Below are 22,169 nucleotides of genomic sequence, written 5' to 3' on the forward strand. Positions count from 1 at the left end.
TGCCCACAAGAGAAAGCAGGAAAGATCCAAAATTGACACCCTAACATCACAATTAAAAGAACTAGAAAAGAGCAAACACATTCAAAAGCTAGCAGAAGGCAAGAAATAACTAAAATCGGAGCAGAACTGAAGGAAATAGAGACACAAAAAACCCTTCAAAAAATTAAGGAATCCAGGTGCTGGTTTTTTGAAAAGATCAACAAAATTGATAGACTGCTAGCAAGACTAATAAAGAAGAAAAGAGAGAAGAATTAAATAGACGCAATAAAAAATGATAAAGGGGTATCACCACCAATCCCACAGAAATACAAACTACCATCAGAGAATACTACCAACATCTCTATGCAAATAAACTAGAAAATCTAGAAGAAATGGATAAATTCCTCGACACATACACCCTCCCAAGACTAAACCAGGAAGAAGTTGAATCTCTGAATAGACCAATAACAGCTTCTGAAATTGCGGCAATAATCAATAGCTTACCAACCAAAAAGAGTCCAGGACCTGATGGATTCACAGCCGAATTCTACCAGAGGTACAAGGAGGAACTGGTACCACTCCTTCTGAAACTATTCCAATCAATAGAAAAAGAGGGAATCCTCCCTAACTCATTTTATGAGGCCAGCATCATCCTGATACCAAAGCCTGGCAGAGATACAACCAAAAAGGAGAATTTTAGACCAATATCCTTGATGAACACTGATGCAAAAATCCTCAATAAAATACTGGCAAACCGAATCCAGCAGCACATCAAAAAGCTTATCCACCACGATCAAGTGGGCTTCATCCCTGGGATGCAAGGCTGGTTCAACATACGCAAATCAATCAATGTAATCCAGCATACAAACAGAACCAAAGACAAAAACCACATGATTATCTCAATAGATGCAGAAAAGGCCTTTTTTTTTGTTTTTTTGTTTGTTTGTTTGTTTTGTTTTTTTTTTTTCTTTGTTTTGAGATGGAATCTCGCTCTGTCGCCCAGGCTGGAGTGCAGTGGCGCTATCTGGGCTCACTGCAAGCTCCACCTCCCGGGTTCACGCCATTCTCCTGCCTCAGCCTCTCCGAGTAGCTGGGACTACAGGCGCCTGCCACCACGCCCGGCTAATTTTTTGTATTTTTAGTAGAGACGGGGTTTCACCGTAGTCTCGATCTCCAGACCTCGTGATCTGCCCGCCTCGGCCTCCCAAAGTGCTGGGATTACAAGCGTGAGCCACCGCGCCCGGCCCACAAAAGGCCTTTGACAAAATTCAACAACTCTTCATGCTAAAAACTCTCAATAAATTAGGTATTGATGGGACATATCTCAAAATAATAAGAGCTACCTATGACAAACCCACAGCCAATATCATACTGAATGGGCAAAAACTGGAAGCATTCCCTTTGAAAACTGGCACAAGACAGGGATGCCCTCCCTCACCACTCCTATTCAACATAGTGTTGGAAGTTCTGGCCAGGGCAGTTAGGCAGGAGAAGGAAATAAAGGGTATTCAATTAGGAAAAGAGGAAGTCAAATTGTCCCTGTTTGCAGATGACATGATTGTATATCTAGAAAACCCCATTGTCTCAGCCCAAAATCTCCTTAAGCTGATAAGCAACTTCAGCAAAGTCTCAGGATACAAAATCAATGTACAAAAATCACAAGCATTCTTATACACCAATCACAGACAAACAGAGAGCCAAATCATGAGTGAACTCCCATTCACAATTGCTTCAAAGAGAATAAAATACCTAGGAATCCAACTTACAAGGAATGTGAAGGACCTCTTCAAGGAGAACTACAAACCACTGCTCAATGAAATAAAAGAGGACACAAACAAATGGAAGAACATTCCATGCTCATGGGTTGGAAGAATCAATATCGTGAAAATGGCCATACTGCCCAAGGTAATTTATAGATTCAATGCCATCCCCATCAAGCTACCAATGACTTTCTTCACAGAATTGGAAAAAACTACTTTAAAGTTCATATGGAACCAAAAAAGAGCCTGCATCACCAAGTCAATCCTAAGCCAAAAGAACAAAGCTGGAGGCATCACGCTACCTGACTTCAAACTATACAAGGCTACAGTAACCAAAACAGCATGGTACTGGTACCAAAACAGAGATATAGATCAATGGAATAGAACAGAGCCCTCAGAAATAATGCCGCATATCTACAACCATCTGATCTTTGACAAACCTGACAAAAACAAGCAATGGGGAAAGGATTCCCTATTTAATAAATGGTGCTGGGAAAACTGGCTAGCCATATGTAGAAAGCTGAAACTGGATCCCTTCCTTACACCTTATATAAAACTTAATTCAAGATGGGTTAAAGACTTACATGTTAGACCTAAAACCATAGAAACCCTAGAAGAAAACCTAAGCAATACCATTCAGGACATAGGCGTGGGCAAGGACTTCATGTCTAAAACACCAAAAGCAATGGCAACAAAAGCCAAGATTGACAAATGGGATCTAATTAAACTAAAGAGCTTCTGCACAGCAAAAGAAACTACCATCAGAGTGAACAGGCAACCTACAAAATGGGAGAAAAATTTCACAACCTACTCATCTGACAAAGGGCTAATATCCAGAATCTACAATGAACTCAAACAAATTTACAAGAAAAAAACAAACAACCCCATCAAAAAGTGGGCAAAGGACATGAACAGACACTTCTCAAAAGAAGACATTTATGCAGGCAACAGATACATGAAAAAATGCTCATCATCACTGGCCATCAGAGAAATGTAAATCAAAACCACAATGAGATACCATCTCACACCAGTTAGAATGGCCGTCACTAAAAAGTCAGGAAACAACAGGTGCTGGAGAGGATGTGCAGAAATAGGAACACTTTTACACTGTTGGTCGGACTGTAAACTAGTTCAACCATTGTGGAAGTCAGTGTGGCAATTCCTCAGGGATCTAGAACTAGAAATACCATTTGACCCAGCCATCCCATTACTGGGTATATACCCAAAGGACTATAAATCATGCTGCTATAAAGACACATGCACACGTATGTTTATTGTGGCACTATTCACAATAGCAAAGACTTGAAACCAACCCAAACGTCCAACAACGATAGACTGAATTCAGAAAATGTGGCACATACACACCATGGAATACTATGTAGCCATAAAAATGATGACTTCATGTCCTTTGTAGGGACATGGATGAAACTGGAAATCATCATTCTCAGTAAACTATCACAAGGACAAAAAACCAAACACCGCATGTTCTCACTCATAGGTGGGAATTGAACAATGAGAACCCATGGACACAGAAATGGGAACATCACACTCTGGGGACTGTTGTGGGGTGGGGGGAGTGGGGAGGGATAGCATTAGGAGATATACCTGATGCTAAATGATGAGTTAATGGGTGCAGCACACCAACATGGCACATGTATACATATGTAACAAACCTGCACATTGTGCACATGTAGCCTAAAACTTAAAGCATAATAATAATAAGAAAAAATAAATAAAGTAAAATTATGAGTCAAAGAATCCAATTGGTCAGATTTCTGACCTACCCTCCCAATTGCCTCCTAAATGATTATATCAACATTGAGCACAATTTTCTCTAATCTTTATCAATCTAAATGAAAATTATATTATGCTATTTAATTTGTATATTTCTTCCCTTTTTTTATTTTTTAGAGACAGGGTCTACTCCCAAGTCTCTGGGACTATAGGTGTACACCACCATACCTGGCTAATATTTTCTTTCTTTTCTTTCCTTTTTCTTTCTTTCTTTTTTTATTTTATTTTTTGGGTAGAGACAAGGGTCTCGCTACCTTGCCCAGCCTGATCTCAAACTCCTGGCCTCAAGGTATCTTCCCGCCACGACCTCTCAAAGCACTGCGATTATAAGCATGAGCCACCTAATTTCTGTTTCTTTAAATGTTTGAATAGCTGAAAGCTTTCACTATATGTACTGGCCATTGTTAAGTTTTCCTTATGCATTTGTTGATTCATTTTACTGTTCTACTTAATGGATTAGTGATTTCTTACCAAATTTACGACTCTATATATAAAAAATAAAAACTAGTATTTTATTCTTTATATTATTTCTTTATGGATGTTAAATTTTTTAAACCAATTTAAAAATCATAAGGAAAAATTTGCATTGAATTTTATTGGACCAATTTTTTTTTTAATTTAACAGAGTTTAATCGAGCAAAGAACAATACAAGAATCAGGCAGCACCATCACCCCCGTCCTGGACTGAAATTTTGATGTAGTCAAATTTCCAGCTTACTCTCTAGAATGTCTTCACTGATATTCTTACAAAATCTATTGTCATTGGAAGATAGGCTATTCATGTATGTTTTCTACTAATTATTTAGAGTTGTAATTGTTTCATTCTTATTACTTGATTTTCCTTAAAATAGCAACAAAATTTTCACCATATCATATTTTGAATAACCAGATCCATGTATTACTGGTTTGTGATCTTTCCTTCTTTTGCTTTTCTTTCCTTCCCATTCATCCATCTTCTCATGTACTCAAAAATTATTTGCTGAGTGTTTACCACACGCCAGGTTCAGTTTAGGGAGGCATTTGAGATATATTAATGAATAAGACAGACAAACTCCTTGCTGTCATGGATTTTACATACCAAAATTCAAGGCTATTGTATGTCTATGAAGAATTGAATGTTTTATGAATATACAAGGCTATTCTCTGTTTCTTTCAATGCTTTTCTTTGAAGTATATTATCTTGATATTACAGTTGCTGTCCCTGTAATCCTTTACCAAGCTATGTCAATTTATTTTAGCTGCCTCTTCTAAGAAGCATATAGTTGGATACTGTCTAAAAAGCCAGTCAATAATTTTTGCCTTTTATTAGGTAAGTTTAAAGCATTTATGTATAGTACCATAACTAACGTTTGATAGCTTTGTCATCATCTTTTATGTTTCCTTTGTAAATAATCTTGTTACTTTCTTTTGTTATTCTTCTTATTGCTACTTCTTATTATGAGTCTTATTAATAGCCAGGAATTTTGCACTGAGCACATAAAAATTAGTAACAATGAACACTGATGAGTGCTTACAATGTGCCAGGTATTGTACTCTACATGATTTTTCTCATTTAATTGTCACAATCCTATTGCGTAAACATCTTTTATGAGCGTTTTTTAAAACATTTACTTAGTGATTAGAAACATCAATAATATATTTATTTCATGTGTACTGATGAATTATGTAAACTTCTATACTTCCTTCCCTCTTTAAATTATTCACTAGAATTAAGTAGACTTAAGATACAAATAATGATTTAACTTATTTTCACTGCCATTGACGATTATTTTTGACAATTGCTTTCAGTTATTTAGACTTAATCATATCTTACTGGTTACATTGCTTTCCAGTAGTCCTCTTACACTTGTTTTCCTCTTGCTTGAATTATTGATTTTTGTTCACCTCTCAGTGGGAAAAGTGTATTTTTATCTAGAAAGGCATGTGGATGGTACCCTTCCTAAGCAAGTGCATGCATAACTCAGCACTTTTCCTTCTTGGCCTTTGACTATGCTAAAATACATGGTCACTCTGTCAGTAAAGGTTTTTTCTCCCACTTCATCAATTCACTCTTTTTTTGTAGGTCAAGTTTAAGATTAAAGTAGCAGATCCCCATCCCCAAGCTTCGTTAATTTTTTATCCAGTAGTCTGACTTAAATAAGGCCAGAATTGGACTTCGACAAGGAAATTTAAGCCTTTAGGCTATGTCTTATTATTTTAGCTATACATTTGCTGGGGGCACATCCTATGTGAAAGATCTGGAGCTCATTTATTCCTGATTTGGGGCATGGCTGTGGACCTTAGGCTCTCCAGTGCCCTTGATTTTCTATTCCTTCCTTATAAGGCTGGTTTCTAATCAGTACTAACAAGACTCCTCTGATTCTGGGCCTTGTACCTAGCCTGGGTCGTTGATAGCTGGTGAAGCTGAATTTGGCTCATGGTCCAATGTGACACATAAAACCTTCAGGTGCCTCAGCTTTCTACCACACTTATAGTCCTGGTCAAATTAAACTGTGAATATTTAGCTCAAGAGTTCAAAGCCTGGCTCAGCTTCTTGGTAACTATTTAATCTAAATAAGGCTTTATAATCCTTCATTTCCTCATCAACAAAATGGGGATAATAACAGTACCTATTTCTATGTGTTATTAGGTTAAATAAGATAAAGTCTTTTGGCCAGGTGTGGTGGCTCACACCTGTAATCTCAGCACTTTGGGAAGCCAAGGCAGGCAGATCACCTGAGCTTACAAGTTTGAGATCAACCTGGGCAACATAGTGAAACCTTATCTTTACCAAAAATACAAAAAATTAGCTGGGCATGGTGACAGGTGCCTGTGGTCCCAGCTACTTGGGAGGCTGAGGTGGGAGGATCCCTTGAGCCTGGGAGGTGGAGGCTGCAGTGAGCTGAGATCACACCGCTGCGCTCCAGCCTGGGTGACAGAGCAAGACCTCCTTCTCAAAAAAAAAAAAAAAAAAAAAAAAAAAAAAAAAGATAAAGCCTTTAGCACAATGCCTAGCCCTCAGGAAATAATAAATTATGAGTCATTATTTCAAATATTTAATTATTCTTCCCCATAATTCTTAATCAGTGATAATTCTTTACGTAGAAGGGGAAAAACTCCTACTTTCTGAAAAATAATAATTCTGGGAAAACATTCAGTAGTGTATGAAAGCAAGCGATCATTGGATCATCACTTTCTAATCCTTCATATTTCATGTATTATGTTTAATGTATAATATAAAGCTCATTGAAAAGACTGAAAAGAAAGGAATATCTCAGTTGTTAACTGTGTTTAGGAAGTTCTTAAACTGTTGAGAGATATAATTTTTTAGGTGGATAATTACACTGACTTCTGATGACTGAGAGTTACCTTTTTACCAATATGCTTATACTTCAAATATAGGTTAAAAAAAACCTTGGCATTCAACATAATTATACTATGATATGTTAGAACCAATACACTATGACATATTTTAAAATTATATAAAAAATTTGGCAGATTGGCAATCAATAACCAAGAATCTCCCCAATTAAATTACAATAAACTGCAAGGTAAAACAACTGCTAATCCAGATAATAGAAAATAGACATGGAAGATGTATAATAAGCATTTGGGGGATATGGAATTTATCCCATGAGTGTTGTAAAGAGCTCATAATTTAACAGTGCCGAAGCCCAAGCGTGTTATGAGGGTCTTTCCTCAAAAGTGACATTAATTGCATATCCCACAGATGCCTATTATGTACTCTATTTATATCAAAGTATAAAATACAGTAAAAAATTTACAGATTCAATACATTTAAAGGTGATAATAAAACAGTTATTCTGGCCTATTAAAACTGTTAAAACTTCAAATTTTAGTCTCTTTATAATAAAAGAATGTTGTAGTTGCATTGAATCTCTATATAAATCTGCTCTAATTTAGAGTTTTTTGAACTCACAACATGACGTGTGATCAGTGATAGAATTGTAACACAAATATTTTAGGTGCTTTTGCACAAAAATAATCCCCAAGTGATGAAATCTCAGGACATTCTTATGCTCATACTAAAAAATACCACAAAAATGACTCTTAAAAAATTACCTTGGAAAGCTGGAAATGATGCAGTCAATATTTTACTTTGGAAATTGGTCAGTATGTATTGACAGGTTTATACAACCTAATTTTTTTAAGTGCAATACCATTCAATAATTGGCAAACAAAAGACAACTCAAGATGTTAATTAGGCTGGGTGCAGTGGCTCACATGTGTAATCCCAGCACTTTGGGAAGCCCGGGCGGGCAGATCACTCAAGGTCGGGAGTTTGAGACCTGCCTGTCCAATGTGGTGAAACCCCATCTCTACTGAAAATACAAAAATTAGCCAGGTGTGGTGGTGGGCGTCTATAATCCTAGCTACTCAGGAGGCTGAGGCAGGATGATTGCTTGAACATGGGAGGCAGAAGCTTCAGTGAGCCAAGACTGCACCACTGCACACCAGCCTAGGCAACAGAGCAAGACACCCTCTCAAAAAAAAAGAAAAAAAGATGTTAATTATTTATTTGAATTATAGTAAGAGAAACTTCATTCTATGTGCAACGGAAGGAACTTTCAAAAAATTAATGAAAAACATAGTATAAATTACCTTTAGGATATATTATTTTATAAAATCACTTATGTTGAACATTTAATTGCAGATTTAATTTTATTAAACCTAAAATACAGGTAGTAAATTGATTTAACATTTGCTAACAAAAAATTTTTAACTATCCAGAAGATAATACAGTTAAATATATAAGTAACAGCATTAAATAAGCAAGCTGTTATATAATATTCAAGAATTCATGTGGACTTATTCACATGTCAAGATAAATGTCATCCATTTATATAATACTAAGATTATCTAATTTAGAATGAGATTATCAAATTTTGGTGCAAGTAATATTTTTGTACTATTTGTTAATTCTAATTTTGTTAAGTACATCTATTAGCAAAATGCAGCAAGTGTACATACTTAGGGCACATCTCCCACCTCAGGAGATATTAACATATATTCTCTTGGAAAAACTGGTTTTAAAAATAATTGCAAAATTTAGTGACAAATATAACCATAATCCAGACTAGATTTAAGTAATTTGATGTCCCATGCAACTGTTAAAAATTTTGACTAAAAATAGAAATCTGGACTCTACATGGGGCTTAATTTAATCTTGCTAACACTTTTCCCCCATGTAAATATATATTTATGATTTACTCCTCTTTCCACACAAGCTGTTGGTAATGATAACATCTTGCCATTGGCTCATTCATTATTGACATTTTTACTATAATTTCTAATAATTTACTTTTATTTATTTTTTATTTTCTAATTTTAAATTTTTACTATAATTTATAATTTTCTTGAAACATTTTACTTCACAAAAAAATTTGTTTTGTTTGAAAATTAAAATTCTATAAAATATCTGGCATGCAAAAGCACACTTTAGATGACACGATTATGAATTATTATGTAATCTGAGAAAGCAGTTTCATTAACTAAAAAGAGATTATTTTACATCTGCCGCTTGGTGATATTTACTCAAACCACTGACTATATTTTCAAGTATTAATTCTGAATGTAAAACTAAATTAACAACTTTCTTCCAAAAGGAATAAACAGTAGCACAGCAATTACTTAGATTAAGATATTTATGTAATATAGAATAAGATATTTTAATTCATTTCCATGAGATGCAAAACTATAATATTAAATTCTAGAACATAAAATTATTCTGCCAAACTATATGATCATTTCTAAAAGTTTACTCCCAACTTCCATAGCATCACTTTAGAAAGCAGTGGACTAAAAGACGGCTATTGTAAGTCTGTAGGTAAGAGAAGTATGTAGGCTTTAGTGAAATGAAAAAAAAAAGTCAAAGACAGACTTGGAAGGGCTAACTAATGATTCACACAAGGCATCATATTCACATAGCCATGACATTCTAATTAAGTAATGGTAATGACAAATAATGATAATAAAGGCATGTCAAAACATACATTAAATGTATACTACGTACTGAGTACTACATTTTTTTTTGTATATTATGATTTAATTCTCACAGGCACCCTATGAAGTAGGTAGCATTATTTTTAATTTCCATTTCACAGATGAAAAAACAAAGGCTGTTTCATTTCAGAGCCTATGCTTCTATCTGCAGTATTATTATTATTGTTATTATTAGAGATGTGGGTCTTGCTATGTTGCCCAGGCTGGACTTGAACTCCTGGGTCAAGTGATCCTCCTGCCTCAGACTCCCGAGTAGGGTGGGATTACAGGAATGTGCCACCATGCCTGACTTATACTGTTTTTTGACCCAAAGTTTCTAATAGTCATTAATAGAAAATACACAGATGGGTAGTACAGATGGCAGTACAGCTTAGGGATATAAGAAAATTCAAGCACTCTGGCCTTTCATGTGCTCCATAAATAGTAATAACAAAACCAAATTACTATGTGAAATTGGTAAATAAAATCCTTGCATTATAAAATGTAATAAAGGCCAGTTGAGACGAGTGATCTATTCTACAAAGATTAAAAAGTACCTATTTTAAAAAATAATACAGATCAGATTCTATTAAAAAATAATGAGCTAAATGAGGTAGCTATGATTATTGCAAGACCTGGTATTTTCAGTATTGCTGATAATGTTGGAAAGATTAAGAGTAATTATGTCATGGATCATGGAATTTTAATGGGAAGGTACTGGCCAAAATGTCAAAGAAATTCTATAAATTATTATGATAAAGATGAAACTAAGCCCTGAAACTAACTGAAGGAAACTAACATCTGAAAAGGAAACAGAAACACTCTGGTTATAAATTATTGCACCCAAGCCCATGCCATCACCACTGCAACATCAAGCACTGGTTTGGGCAAGAAGGCAAAAAATTATAAAGCATTTCAAAGAAATGAAAAACATGTTCAACATCAACTTCTTTCTCCAATATTTAAAACCAATTTTTGGATCTTAGCAAGCAATTTTTGAGGGTGTAAAATGTGCTTTTGTATTTGGATATACCAATTATTTGCACAGTGGAGAGGAATATAAAATTTAGCTCCTGACCTTGTTACTAGCTATTTCAAATAAATTTTTATGTCTATAATCACAAATGTATTAGACTTTCAAATGTACATAGCAATTCATTAATAGCCTGCATTGCTGCCCAATACCACATGTCACACACAATTTTCTCATTTCCAGTGGAAATAATGAAGCTGCTCTCAATGATGAGGGCAAGCTAAACTAAGAAAAAGGAAAACATGCAGCGTTAAAACAGAAGAGTAGACTTCTTCAGTCACAGTTCAGGGCTTCCAGAGAAGAAAAACAGCTGAGAGTTATTATTCATGAAAAATCAGAATATAAACAAAACACTAATTTATTCTCTTTTCTGGGTTAAATAAACAGACCCTGCTCTGGGTGACTTGCTTGAGATTCTCTGCAATTCAAATAATGAATTCACATTTATTGAGCATCTACTATGTACACCTCAATAAAAAAAATTGCCTCAATTTTGCATGTTCTACCTAACAGAGAGTTAAGCTTTACATAAAATATATACCAAGAAACTGCCTAGCACTACATATAAATGTTCTACTATTTCAATATAAAGAACCCTTTTGTCTGTAGCTCTACATAGATAATTCACATTTACTAAAATCACTATTTTCTAATTTGCATACACACCTTATAAGCCACTGAAAAAATACACACACACACACACGTGCACACGCACCCCTAAGGAGTGACCATGTCCCTGTTCTGCTATGACATGTTACAGAAGTTATGTGGCTGAAGAAAATTAATACATTATGGTCCTTATGGTCCCTGAGAGGCATCTATCTTACTTATAGGAATCTACCTCTGAGGGTAGAACAAAAGATGATCACATGATATAATGGAAAGAACACAAACATTTTATAGTACTGTTAGGATTTGGGGCTGGCTCCATGCATGTATGACTCATACAACTTCTTGGAATGCTTGGTTCAATGATCTGCTGTTACCAGCTTGAAATTCTTACTAATTTTTTCAAAGGGGCCTTGCATCTTTCTTTTGCACTGGGCTCTGCAAATTATGTAGCCAATCCTAAACAATTATGGCTCTGAGTTACGATTTCACTGTGCAGTATGTGTAAACTAAATCTGAGCCTTAGCTTCTTCATCTCTAATAAAGGAATAATACCCAATTTACAGGGTTGGTATTACAGAGAGTATTAGATGAGATACCATACATAGGTGAAATTGATAAGCACTGAGCATGCACATAGGCACATACAAGAGATGTGAAATAAAATGGAGATGGAACAGTTGTTATTTTTACTTTGAAGGATCCAAGCACATAGAAATTTAAATATCATTAGAAACTACTATATAATTAGATGTAGTTTTAATTTAAACTTTAGCCTGGGTGCAATGGCTCATATCTGTAATCCCAGCACTTTGGAAGGCAGAAGCAAGCTCAGGAGTTCAAGGGGAGCCTGGCCAACATGGTGAAACCCCGTCTACCAAAACTACAAAAACTTAGCTGGGCCTGGTGGCACGTGTCTGTGGTATCAGCTACTTGGGAAGCTGAGGTAAGAGGATCGCTTGAGCCCAGGGGGGCAGAGTTTACAGTGAGCCAAGATCATGCCACCGTACTCCGGCATGGGTGAAAAACTGAGACTTTGTCTCAAAAAAAAAAACAAAAAACAAACAAACAGAAGAACTTTAATACTTACAACCCATATATCTGTGGTGCAATTTCTAGTCTGTTCAAGTGCATGTAAAGCTCAATATCATGCTTCTTCAGTAGATGATCCTGGATCTGGTTGACTTTAGTAACAATAGCAATTGTTGGCCCTAAATCTTGTGGTCTAGCAAAGGGAATGGGAGTCATCAGTGTTTCTTTCCCCTAAAAACAGAAAAGTTGAACATGTATTATTTAAATATAAAATTAATAAATATATGGATGTCATTCTTTATCAATGACAGTTTAAACAAGTCTTATTATCTGCTTACTACTCATTCTTAAAAAAAGGTGAGAGCACCATGAAATAATTAAAATAGGAAGATGAAAAAGGGATTCACTAGAAATACTTTTTAGGAATATATTATTCATTCATATATAAGGGTAATTAAGATGAATGTTCAAAAGTCACATCTATTATGTTCCTTGATAAAATTAATGTCTTTCTTTGTGTTGTCTAAGCCACTTTTATAAAGCTGACTCAGTAATATCAATACAATTAGGTAAAATCAAGAACTGATAACCCTCACAGTTTAGTCACTGAGTTTCTCACCTAGCGTGACTCAGTTATAAAATACAAAACGACCACTATTAAGAAATGATCAGTGTTTAAATGTGTTCAAATACTCTGCTCAAAATGTTGATGTTCATTTAAGTCTATGACTTCATCACATAACTTGCCAAGAACTAAAGGTTATTATTCCAAAAATATAAAGTAGTTTGCCAAATATGCTTACAGTAGCTTTTACCTTCAACAACCCTTTTAGAATATAACATGTTGGTATATGAAGAAATACTTTATCACCTAGTGTAGGGGTCAGCAAACTTTCCCTATAAAGAGCCAGAGAGTAAATATTTTAGGCTTTACAAGTCGCACAGTCTGTGCTGCAACTCTGCCACTGTAATGATCATGCAGCCACAGACAATAAGTAAACAAATAGGAATGACTGTGTTCCAAAACATTTTATTTAAGGGCATGGAAACTTAAATTTCATATTCTTTTCACATGTTACAAAATACTATTCTTCTTTTGACAGTTTTCTAACCATTTAAAAATGCTAAAAACCATTCTTAACTCATAAGATGTATAAAAACAGATGGTAGGCCAAATTTGACCTACAGGCAGTAGGATGCCAGCCTCTGAGCTGGCCAAAGGCATGAAAAACATCGATTACCTATTTCATTTTTTAAGAGATGGAATGAAGTGACTGAGTAATAATGGTTTCTAACCAGAAAGCAATTAATTATACCAATATAAAGGAAATAAACCATACTGGAAACAATATGCCAAATTCTTTAACAGTATCCACTGCCAGAAGAATTTGTGATTTTTCCAATATTGTGTAATACAATGAGACAACCATAATGATCATTAAGATAGCATGAAGGTTAGTTTGAAAATATAGTTAACTCAGCAATTCCACTTCTAGGTATCTAACAAGAGAAGTGAACACATGTTCATACAAAGCTTGTATACAAATGTTCAAAGTTATTCACAATAGCCAAAAGTGAAAATAACCCAAATGTCCATCGACTGATGTATGGATAAACAAAATGTGGTATATCTATATAATGCAATATTATTCAGGCATAAAAAGAAATACTGGTACATGCCACAATATGAATGAACACTGAAAACACTACGCCAAGTGAAAGGAGTCAGTCACAAATGGCAGTATATGATTCCACTTATATGAAATATCCAGAATCAGCAAGTCCATAGAGACAGAAACTATACTAGTGATGCCAGGGCCTGTAGGAATAGGGAAATGGAGAGTGACTGTTAATGGACATGCAGTTTTCTTTTTGGGTGATCAAAAAAATGTTTTGGAATTAGATAGCAGGGATGTTTGCCTGCTAACCCTATAAATATACTAAAAACCATTAGAAGTTTAATAGGTACAAGTTATGCTATGTGAATTATATAAAAATTTAAAATCTAGTTAAAAATAAGAATAAGCGTAAGAGTAAGGGATATTGATGCTAAATGTATGAATTCAATAGCAACGCATTGGTAAAAGCAAAACAACCTATTTGATACAGATTTTACCTATGCACTTCAGTAATAATGTGTATACCAACTAACTAGGGTAGCAAGAGAAAGATTATAATAATTTTGTAACTAAGCACTTATGCTGCTTGATTAATATACACACATATAAAATGTATTTATATGAAATTTTTACATTGCCTTTGTGTATCTGCCAATATGATTAGAAATACACTTAGATCCCCAGGCTCAATCTTATTCTATAGGTAATTTCATTTTAGTTATAGCAATAATAAAGGCTATATACTATTCTTTGGTTACATGTTGTTATTTATTGAAAGCATTTGCTCCATCGCATATACTGAAAAGATCTGTACTATAAGATTTACCTTCTGACCATCATGCTCAAAAGTTGAAAACCAAGGTTCAGCAGTTTCCATAAGTTGTGAGAATACTGCACTAAAAATAAAATAACATAATGCTATGTTTAACTTTCATTAAAATAACGAAGGTATAAAAAAATAAAACAAAGAAACTTTTTGTACTTACTAGGCATCATGTTCCAGATACTCAGGGTTCAAGAGAGTTTTCATTTCCTCACTTAAAAAAACAATACGAGCAATCAAAATGTGTAATTTTTGAATAATTAAAGAGGCAGAGTTTGTCTTATTCTATATAAGACAACGTTCATATAATGTGCAAATGAGAAAAATTGGTCTTTTTTTTAATGAAAAGAGCAATGCCATTAACAAATGATATGCTTTCTATAAAGATCAAAAACAAATTAGCTGCCTTGTCTATGCCACATGAACTAATTATTCCAAATAAATACAGACTATGACAATATATTCCTTGACTATGATTCATCTAGAATAATCAATTAATCCACAATCTATCACTTGTTGTCCAAAAGAACAAAAAGGTAGCTACTGGTCAAATATGCAATATCAAAACATTGATTTATTTTCTTTAACTGGATTTTCATTTTAACATCAATTTATCAGTGACAACACCTCTTAAGCATTTATTTTTTAACAGATTGAATCAGCTGAAGAAGCAGGTCCAACACATTTAAAAGCTATTTTCAATCACCTATTTTTTTTGTAAATTATATTCTACATGCACATTTTTTAAAGAGCTGCTGTCTGAAGAATACACTCACATGTTAAAAAAAAAAAAAAAAAAATGGCAGGCCAAGCATGGTGGCTCACACCTGTAATCCCAACACTTTGGGAGGCTGAGGTGGGTAGATCACGAGGTCAAGAGATCAAGACCATCCTGGCCAACATGGTGAAACCCCATCTCTACTAAAAATACAAAAATTAGCTGGGCAAGGTAGTGCCCGCCTGTAGTCCCAGCTACTCGGGAGTCTGAGGCAGGAGAATCGCTTGAACCCGCAAGGCAGAGGTTGCAGTGAGCCGAGATAGCGCTTTTGCACTCCAGCCCGGCGACAGAGCAAGACTCCGTCTCAAAAAATAAAACTTAAAAAAAACAACAAAAAAAGGCATTACAACATGATCCTAATACTAACTTCATGTTTATATTTTAGAATAACTGAAGTGAAAGCAAGTTATATATGGTTATACTCTTGTCAAGACAAAAAAAAACAACTCAGTAAAATTAGCAAAGCTTCAAGGAAACTTGAAAATACTAATCTATAAACTAGTAGACAAAAGTTAATTAAACAAAGGCCTGAATATATGCTCAGCAAAATGGATAGCTATATTTGATTAATAAAGATCTTATAATCAGATATGTGAAATGTTATCTGCAAGTTTTCTGTTTACTGCATATAGATGGGCTGGCCTCATGAATACTCCTGGACACAACCTGACAGTCCCAGAGCCCTCCATTTCCAAAATGATTTTCTCAAGGCCTTTCTGAAGGCCCCAAAGTTAGGGTATCTTAAGTTAGAAAAATGAATTCTAACAATTAGCCTAAGTTGAATCCAATTACAAAAGTTATTTGCAGGGAAGAATAAATGAATATATCTAAAAATTTTGAGAAGCAATTTTGTTTATTTACAGACTGAGGTTCCTTGTGGCTCTGCTCCCTTACGAATTAAGCTGAGTCAAACCTGATGAGGAGAGATAATCTCATATATAAAGTCTTATTCAGCTTGGAGTAAAAAATGGATCATTAGAGGATGATATATATGGATAATATCAATCATTAGCACTTTTGTGATTACAACGAAAATTTTCCATTCTTGATCCATGTCTTCCTTTGACACAGAATCAAGAATTCCAAAGACATTTATGATTCTAAATTTTCCCCATAGCTAAACTGGCCTAACAACTATTAAGTAGAATTAACAACCACATGAAACACAATCAAATGTTTACAACTTGTACAGCTTGTAAGTACCTTCCATTTAAAAGATTTTGAGGTTTCAAAAACAAAGGTTACCGTGGGGGCTAAAAAACAAATGGAGCTCATATTAAAAAAAAACTTGCCTGGGCTGTGCAGACTCACTGGCATGTAGAAAAGCTTGGTGGTCACAGTGAAGGACAAAGACTATAGGTGCTAACAGCTCGTGCATGCCCTGAAATAAAAGAGCCAGAAAAATGAAAGAGATGGATACTCAGAGTCCATTAGTGGACAGTATAAACTCAGTTAAATACTTCTTCAAACCAATTCCCACTAGCAAAATTTCCATATTATATAGAAACACATAAAAATGGAAAGCTACAAGATGAGATTTTTATCTACGTTCAGAATTTGATTCTAATTCAACCACAGCAGGTATTCTTCTTTAAAACATGGAGAGCAGTTCTCTTTCAAATGACATGACAAACAATAAATTGGCATGGTAGATAACCTTGCACCTGTCAGTTGCTTCAAGACCTGTACTCATAAATATGAATTTCATTTATGCAAATTATATTCATAAGCTACAGTGTTAAGATCTGCAGTAAGAAGGGCAACTACGAACTGTAGAACTAAGGAAATTACATCCAATGTTTTCATTATATAATGGCTCAAAATTAGGATGTCTGTAGATTTAGGAAGTGCTGAAGTCAGCTAGCTAAAATGTTGGATAATAAAAGAAACAACCTTAAGAAGGTATGACAGAAAATAAACTTGTTAAAATAGGATTTAACATGTTTAATCAGAAAACTACCATAATTTTTTCCTGTCTACTTAAACTCTAAGGTTAATTTCAATTTATTTAATGATTTCACCAATACGATTTTCCTCCTTATATTGGTTTTCACGAAAAACAGGAATAGAAACAAAAAGGTATAATATTAGTTACTAAGCTGTCCTTAAAAGGGTACTATAAAAATCCATTACTGATCCATTATTGTGGTGACATATGGTATTCCACATTATGGCTACCTTTGCTAATTGAGATTTCTTTCCCCCTTAAGCATCAAAAAACATTTCAGCAAGTTAAAACAGATTATAATCTTTCCTATCTCTTAAAGTGAGCAAATTACTACTTTCCTTTTGCTTAGTAACTAGGGGTGCTCTTTTATAAAAAGACAAGACAAAATACCACTTTTAGAGGAAATAAAAATAAAATATGAAAGCAGAGAAGAGATAAATATTTTGCTGGTAGAATCAGAGAAGGCTTCCTATAATGGATGAACAGAGTCACATAGTCCTCTGCACAGTCTAGTAGTACTGTACTATTCTTAGAAAGCCAATTGTTATCATAAAGATAATATGCAAGTTAACTTTTTCAGACTTCATGTATAAGTTATCACTAGCTTTGAATTAAAAAGATGTAGTTATATTTTTACAAAACAATTTATGATTCATTGAAAATTTACTTGTGATTTAGGACAAATGACCACATGTCATTTCAATCTTTATAGGTAACCATCTCCTTATTAAACAAACTTTGAAAGAAATCTTTCAGATAACATGTTAGACACCTAGAAAAATGACATTAAGCATTACTAACTCTGCTTTAAAAATCATGAAGGGTTTACTCTCTTGGAATAGTCTCAAGTTACTCCAAAAAGAAAGTGCCATAATTTTAATCATTAAAATAATAAATAAGTATTGTATTAATAGAAAAGCACGGAAAAGCAAAAACCAAAATAAGAAAATGATAAAGGGGGAGAGGGAGGCCAGACAAAAACCAAAAGTTAAGAAATAAATTTAAAACTCCAATAGATATCCTTGTGATCTTTTTTTGCCTATTTCTGAGGATTTCTCCAGGATTAACGTCCTTGGAAGTAGAATTTCAGGGTAAAGGGGTAAAAACATGTGTTAAACTCTGGTAGGATGTATACCATTAAGCTGTCTCCAGAAAGAATTCCCTCAGTGAAGAATATAAAAATCACTCTCTCACACATCCTCACCTATATTCAGAGTGTTTTAAAAAAATTTTGTCAAGTTTCACAGTTAAATTGTTATAGTTTATTTAAATGCTAGCAAGATTGAAACCCCAAATTTTATTGACCGTTTTTACTTAATAAATTGCCCTTTTTCTCCTGATGAAGTGTTTCCTTTCCTTGGTGATGTCTAATAGTTCTATACCAGTGAAAGGTATTAACCCTGTGTAATTTTTGTTACAAACATTTTACCATGCTTATCATTAGTCTTACTTTTGATTTCTATGATATATCATACTGACATTATACACTTTAGTCAATACAATAAATCATTCTTCATGGTTTCTATTTTGCTTTCATGCCTATAAATACCTTCCTCATATTGAGATTAGGAAAGAATACAGTTTCCTTTTTTTTTTTCAGTTAATTCTTCGCTTAACTGATATAAGTTTAATTTTTGCCATGAAAATAAGTATGTTTTTCTCCAAAAGAATTACACCAATTTACTGATTAATCATTCCATCTTCAATAAATTCAATCTATTCAATCAGTTGAATAACCCATCTTCTCCCCAGAGTTCTGAAATGCCATCTTTAGTAAAAAATAAATATTTAGCTTACATTTTTTCCAGGCTGTCACTGTGAAATACATTGGTTTGTATATTATTAACAATAACTGTACCATTATAAAGATTCGACCTTTAAAATATTCTAATATTTCCTATTTTCTGCTCCTTTTTTCCAAATTTATCTTGATGATTCTATTTTTTTTATTCCAGGCTATATCATTATCATGTAGGTTACACAAAATGTTAAACAAAATATTAAAATTGTTATTGGCATTGCATTGAAATTAACTTGAGGAGAGTATTTTTAAGAACATTAGATTTCCCAATCCAAAAATTTGCAGAACTGCATAGTTCTTACTAGGTTTATCATGAAGTTTTCTTTCTTTGCTGTCAGTGGCATGCCCTTTTGAAAGAAATAGTGCTTTTTCCCCAAAATATATTTTATAACAAGTTATGGCTAGTTTAATAAGAGTTCTTGTCTAAATGGATCTGTCCAACTTTAAATGTTCTCTTCCTTCTAGTTTCTGTGACACCACTCTGTCTAGATTCTCCATTAATCATTCACTTATTGCAAAAACTATTAAATGCCTATATTTGCTGTGGACACAAAAGTGAATGAAGTGAGCAAGTTCCTAACTTTGATGGAGCTTGTGGTCTAGAGAGAAAGGAACAAAACAATAAAATGAACAAAAATGGCTATACAGTAGTCCCTCATTATGTGAAGGAGATATATTCTAAGACCTCCCAGTAGATGCCTAAAACTGTAAATAGTACTGAAAACTACACATACCATGCTGTTTTTATACATACACCTGTATGACAAAGGTATTAAAATTATGATTTAAATTAAAGATTATAAATTAGGCACACTAAGATGAACAACAATTAATAAGAATAGAACAATTATAACAATATAGTGTAACAATATTATGTGATCGTGGTTTCTCTCTCTCTCTCTCTCAAAATATCTTATTGTACCATACTCAACTGTTTTTGAATGATGGTTGGCCGCAGGTAACTGAAACCACAGAAAGTGAAACTGCAGGTAAGGGTGAACTACTGTACTGTACTGTATTGCAGGTAAGAATGGACACTGTACAACTGTGACTGTGTGTGTGTGTGTGTGTATATACACATCCAGATCCTACCACAGGCCCAGCACAAAGAAGGTACTCACTACATATTGACTGAATGAATGCAATATCTACCACTTAATATATCCCCATAGTGAAAAAAGCTAAGCTACAATATGAAAAAAAGAATAGCATTAAATCATATTTCAAATCAATAAATAAAGGTGTTCTTGCCAGAATGGAAATTAAGAGTCTTTTGAATACCATTAAAACTATTTTACAAGCTCAGTTTTGACTTTCATCTCAACTAGGGATTTTTTTTCAAATACCTAAAAGAGATTTTTGGTTTTGCTATCAATTCTAGACTAGTAAAACCTGTTTAATAATTACAAATGGCAATTACATAGACATCTTTAAAAGAAAAGAGAAATACCAGAAACAATAATCATGAATTCAGTATGCTATAAATTTGACAAAGCATAATAAAAAATAATGTATTGATAGTATGCTTCTCGTTCCCAAAATGCATATTTTGCTTCCACCTATATTATCAGCATTTCTGCCTGCTTAAAAGCCTTTATCCCTGCTAGATTGTTAGTAGTCACTGCACTCCAAACTCATGCCAGTTGAAAATAAAGGTAACAAAGTTTTCTTCAACAACAGCCTGTAGGTTCACAAAATTGAACCTGTTCTTTTATCTGCCTGTGTTCATTTAGCCCACCAAGCAGTCTTTATTAAAGCTAAGGCATCAGGCAGTCAAAGTTCATTAATACCATTTATATAATCTCTGCAATTTCAATTAACTCAGCAAGACATTCTACTACATGATAACAGTCTCATTAATTCAATAAAATCCCATAACTATTAACAATATGGTCGATGTTAAACGGGGTGTCACCTAGTACAAAATAATAGCTTTAACAGCTTGTGATGAACTTAAGGTTTTTTCTTAAATTTGATCTGGCTAAATATTCAGTCCTTCTACAGCAAGGTATTATTTTTCTGTAAAAAATCTATAGGATTTTAAACATGTACAGGGAGTAATTAAATATTTTAAAATGACACCCAGGAGTAAGTTAATAATACTTTCTTATTCAGTAATTGATAGATTTTTGTCTAAATGGATCAAGAACCTGATCTTCCATATTCCTGTGTAGTCTTCCATACAAATGCAGTGGGCCACATACATCACAAATGGTAGATGGAGTGCACAGTTATTATGTTTTTGTTCCTTGTCCATAGAACTTGTTTCCATTATTATAAGACTTCCTTAATCTATTTTTTCTTTCTCTAAAAAAAATTGGAAAAGAGATGTGTAATTTGGGATAACTTTATCCTGATTTGATTCACTATCATCAAGACTTTTACTACGGGGTATTTTCAAGTATTTAAAGGAAAAGAGGAAATAACAAAGAGATAAGGTTCACAACGAAAGCCAACATAATGAAAAGAGAGCAGAAAAACAAAATCCTGGAATCTGTGATAAAGATTTTAAGCTAATGAACTAATACAGCAGAACCATTTACTCCCAGACTTCATGTGAAGTGTGTTAACAATCTCCTTACAGTTTAAGCCATTTTAAACGGGGTCTTCTGCAATTTGCTTCCAAAAGAATTCTACACTAATAGATTTTTTTTTCCCCCAGTCTCCTTTTTGGTTTGTTTTTAGTCTTTCGACTTTTTATCTGACTTGTAGATGAGTCTACCTTGCTTGCGAGGGCCTTTCCTAGTCTGAGATAACAAAAAAAATTCTCCTAAATCTTCTTCCAGTATTTTTATATACTTTAAGTTTTTATATTTATATTTTTACACCATCTGGAATTTATTCTCCAATAAATGTATAATTTAATGGTTTTTCCAGATGGAAATCCACATATAGCAAGTCAATATCCTTTTCTCTATTTTACCATATTCAGATCCCATATATAACTGAACCTGTTTCTAGACTGTTTCACTGAACAATGGCCAATTCACATGATACTGTCACATTAGTTT

General features: G+C 33.9%; 1 protein-coding gene across 7 annotated transcripts in view; it reads right to left on the reverse strand.

The window, feature by feature from the left end:
• TBC1D5 (TBC1 domain family member 5) overlaps positions 1–22,169 on the reverse strand; it is a 581,319-nt gene that overhangs the window by 198,483 nt on the left and 360,667 nt on the right. For all 7 annotated transcript variants that reach the window (XM_030816874.1, XM_030816879.1, XM_030816878.1 and 4 more), the window contains 4 exons: positions 16,702–16,790; positions 14,795–14,845; positions 14,635–14,704; positions 12,248–12,420 (listed from right to left, as the gene is read on the reverse strand). In XM_030816874.1, coding sequence (XP_030672734.1) covers positions 12,248–12,420; positions 14,635–14,704; positions 14,795–14,845; positions 16,702–16,790 — 383 coding nt within the window. The remainder of the gene's footprint in view (positions 1–12,247; positions 12,421–14,634; positions 14,705–14,794; positions 14,846–16,701; positions 16,791–22,169) is intronic.

The sequence above is a fragment of the Nomascus leucogenys genome, chromosome 8 (assembly GCF_006542625.1).
Source record: "Nomascus leucogenys isolate Asia chromosome 8, Asia_NLE_v1, whole genome shotgun sequence".
Lineage (NCBI taxonomy): Eukaryota > Metazoa > Chordata > Mammalia > Primates > Hylobatidae > Nomascus > Nomascus leucogenys.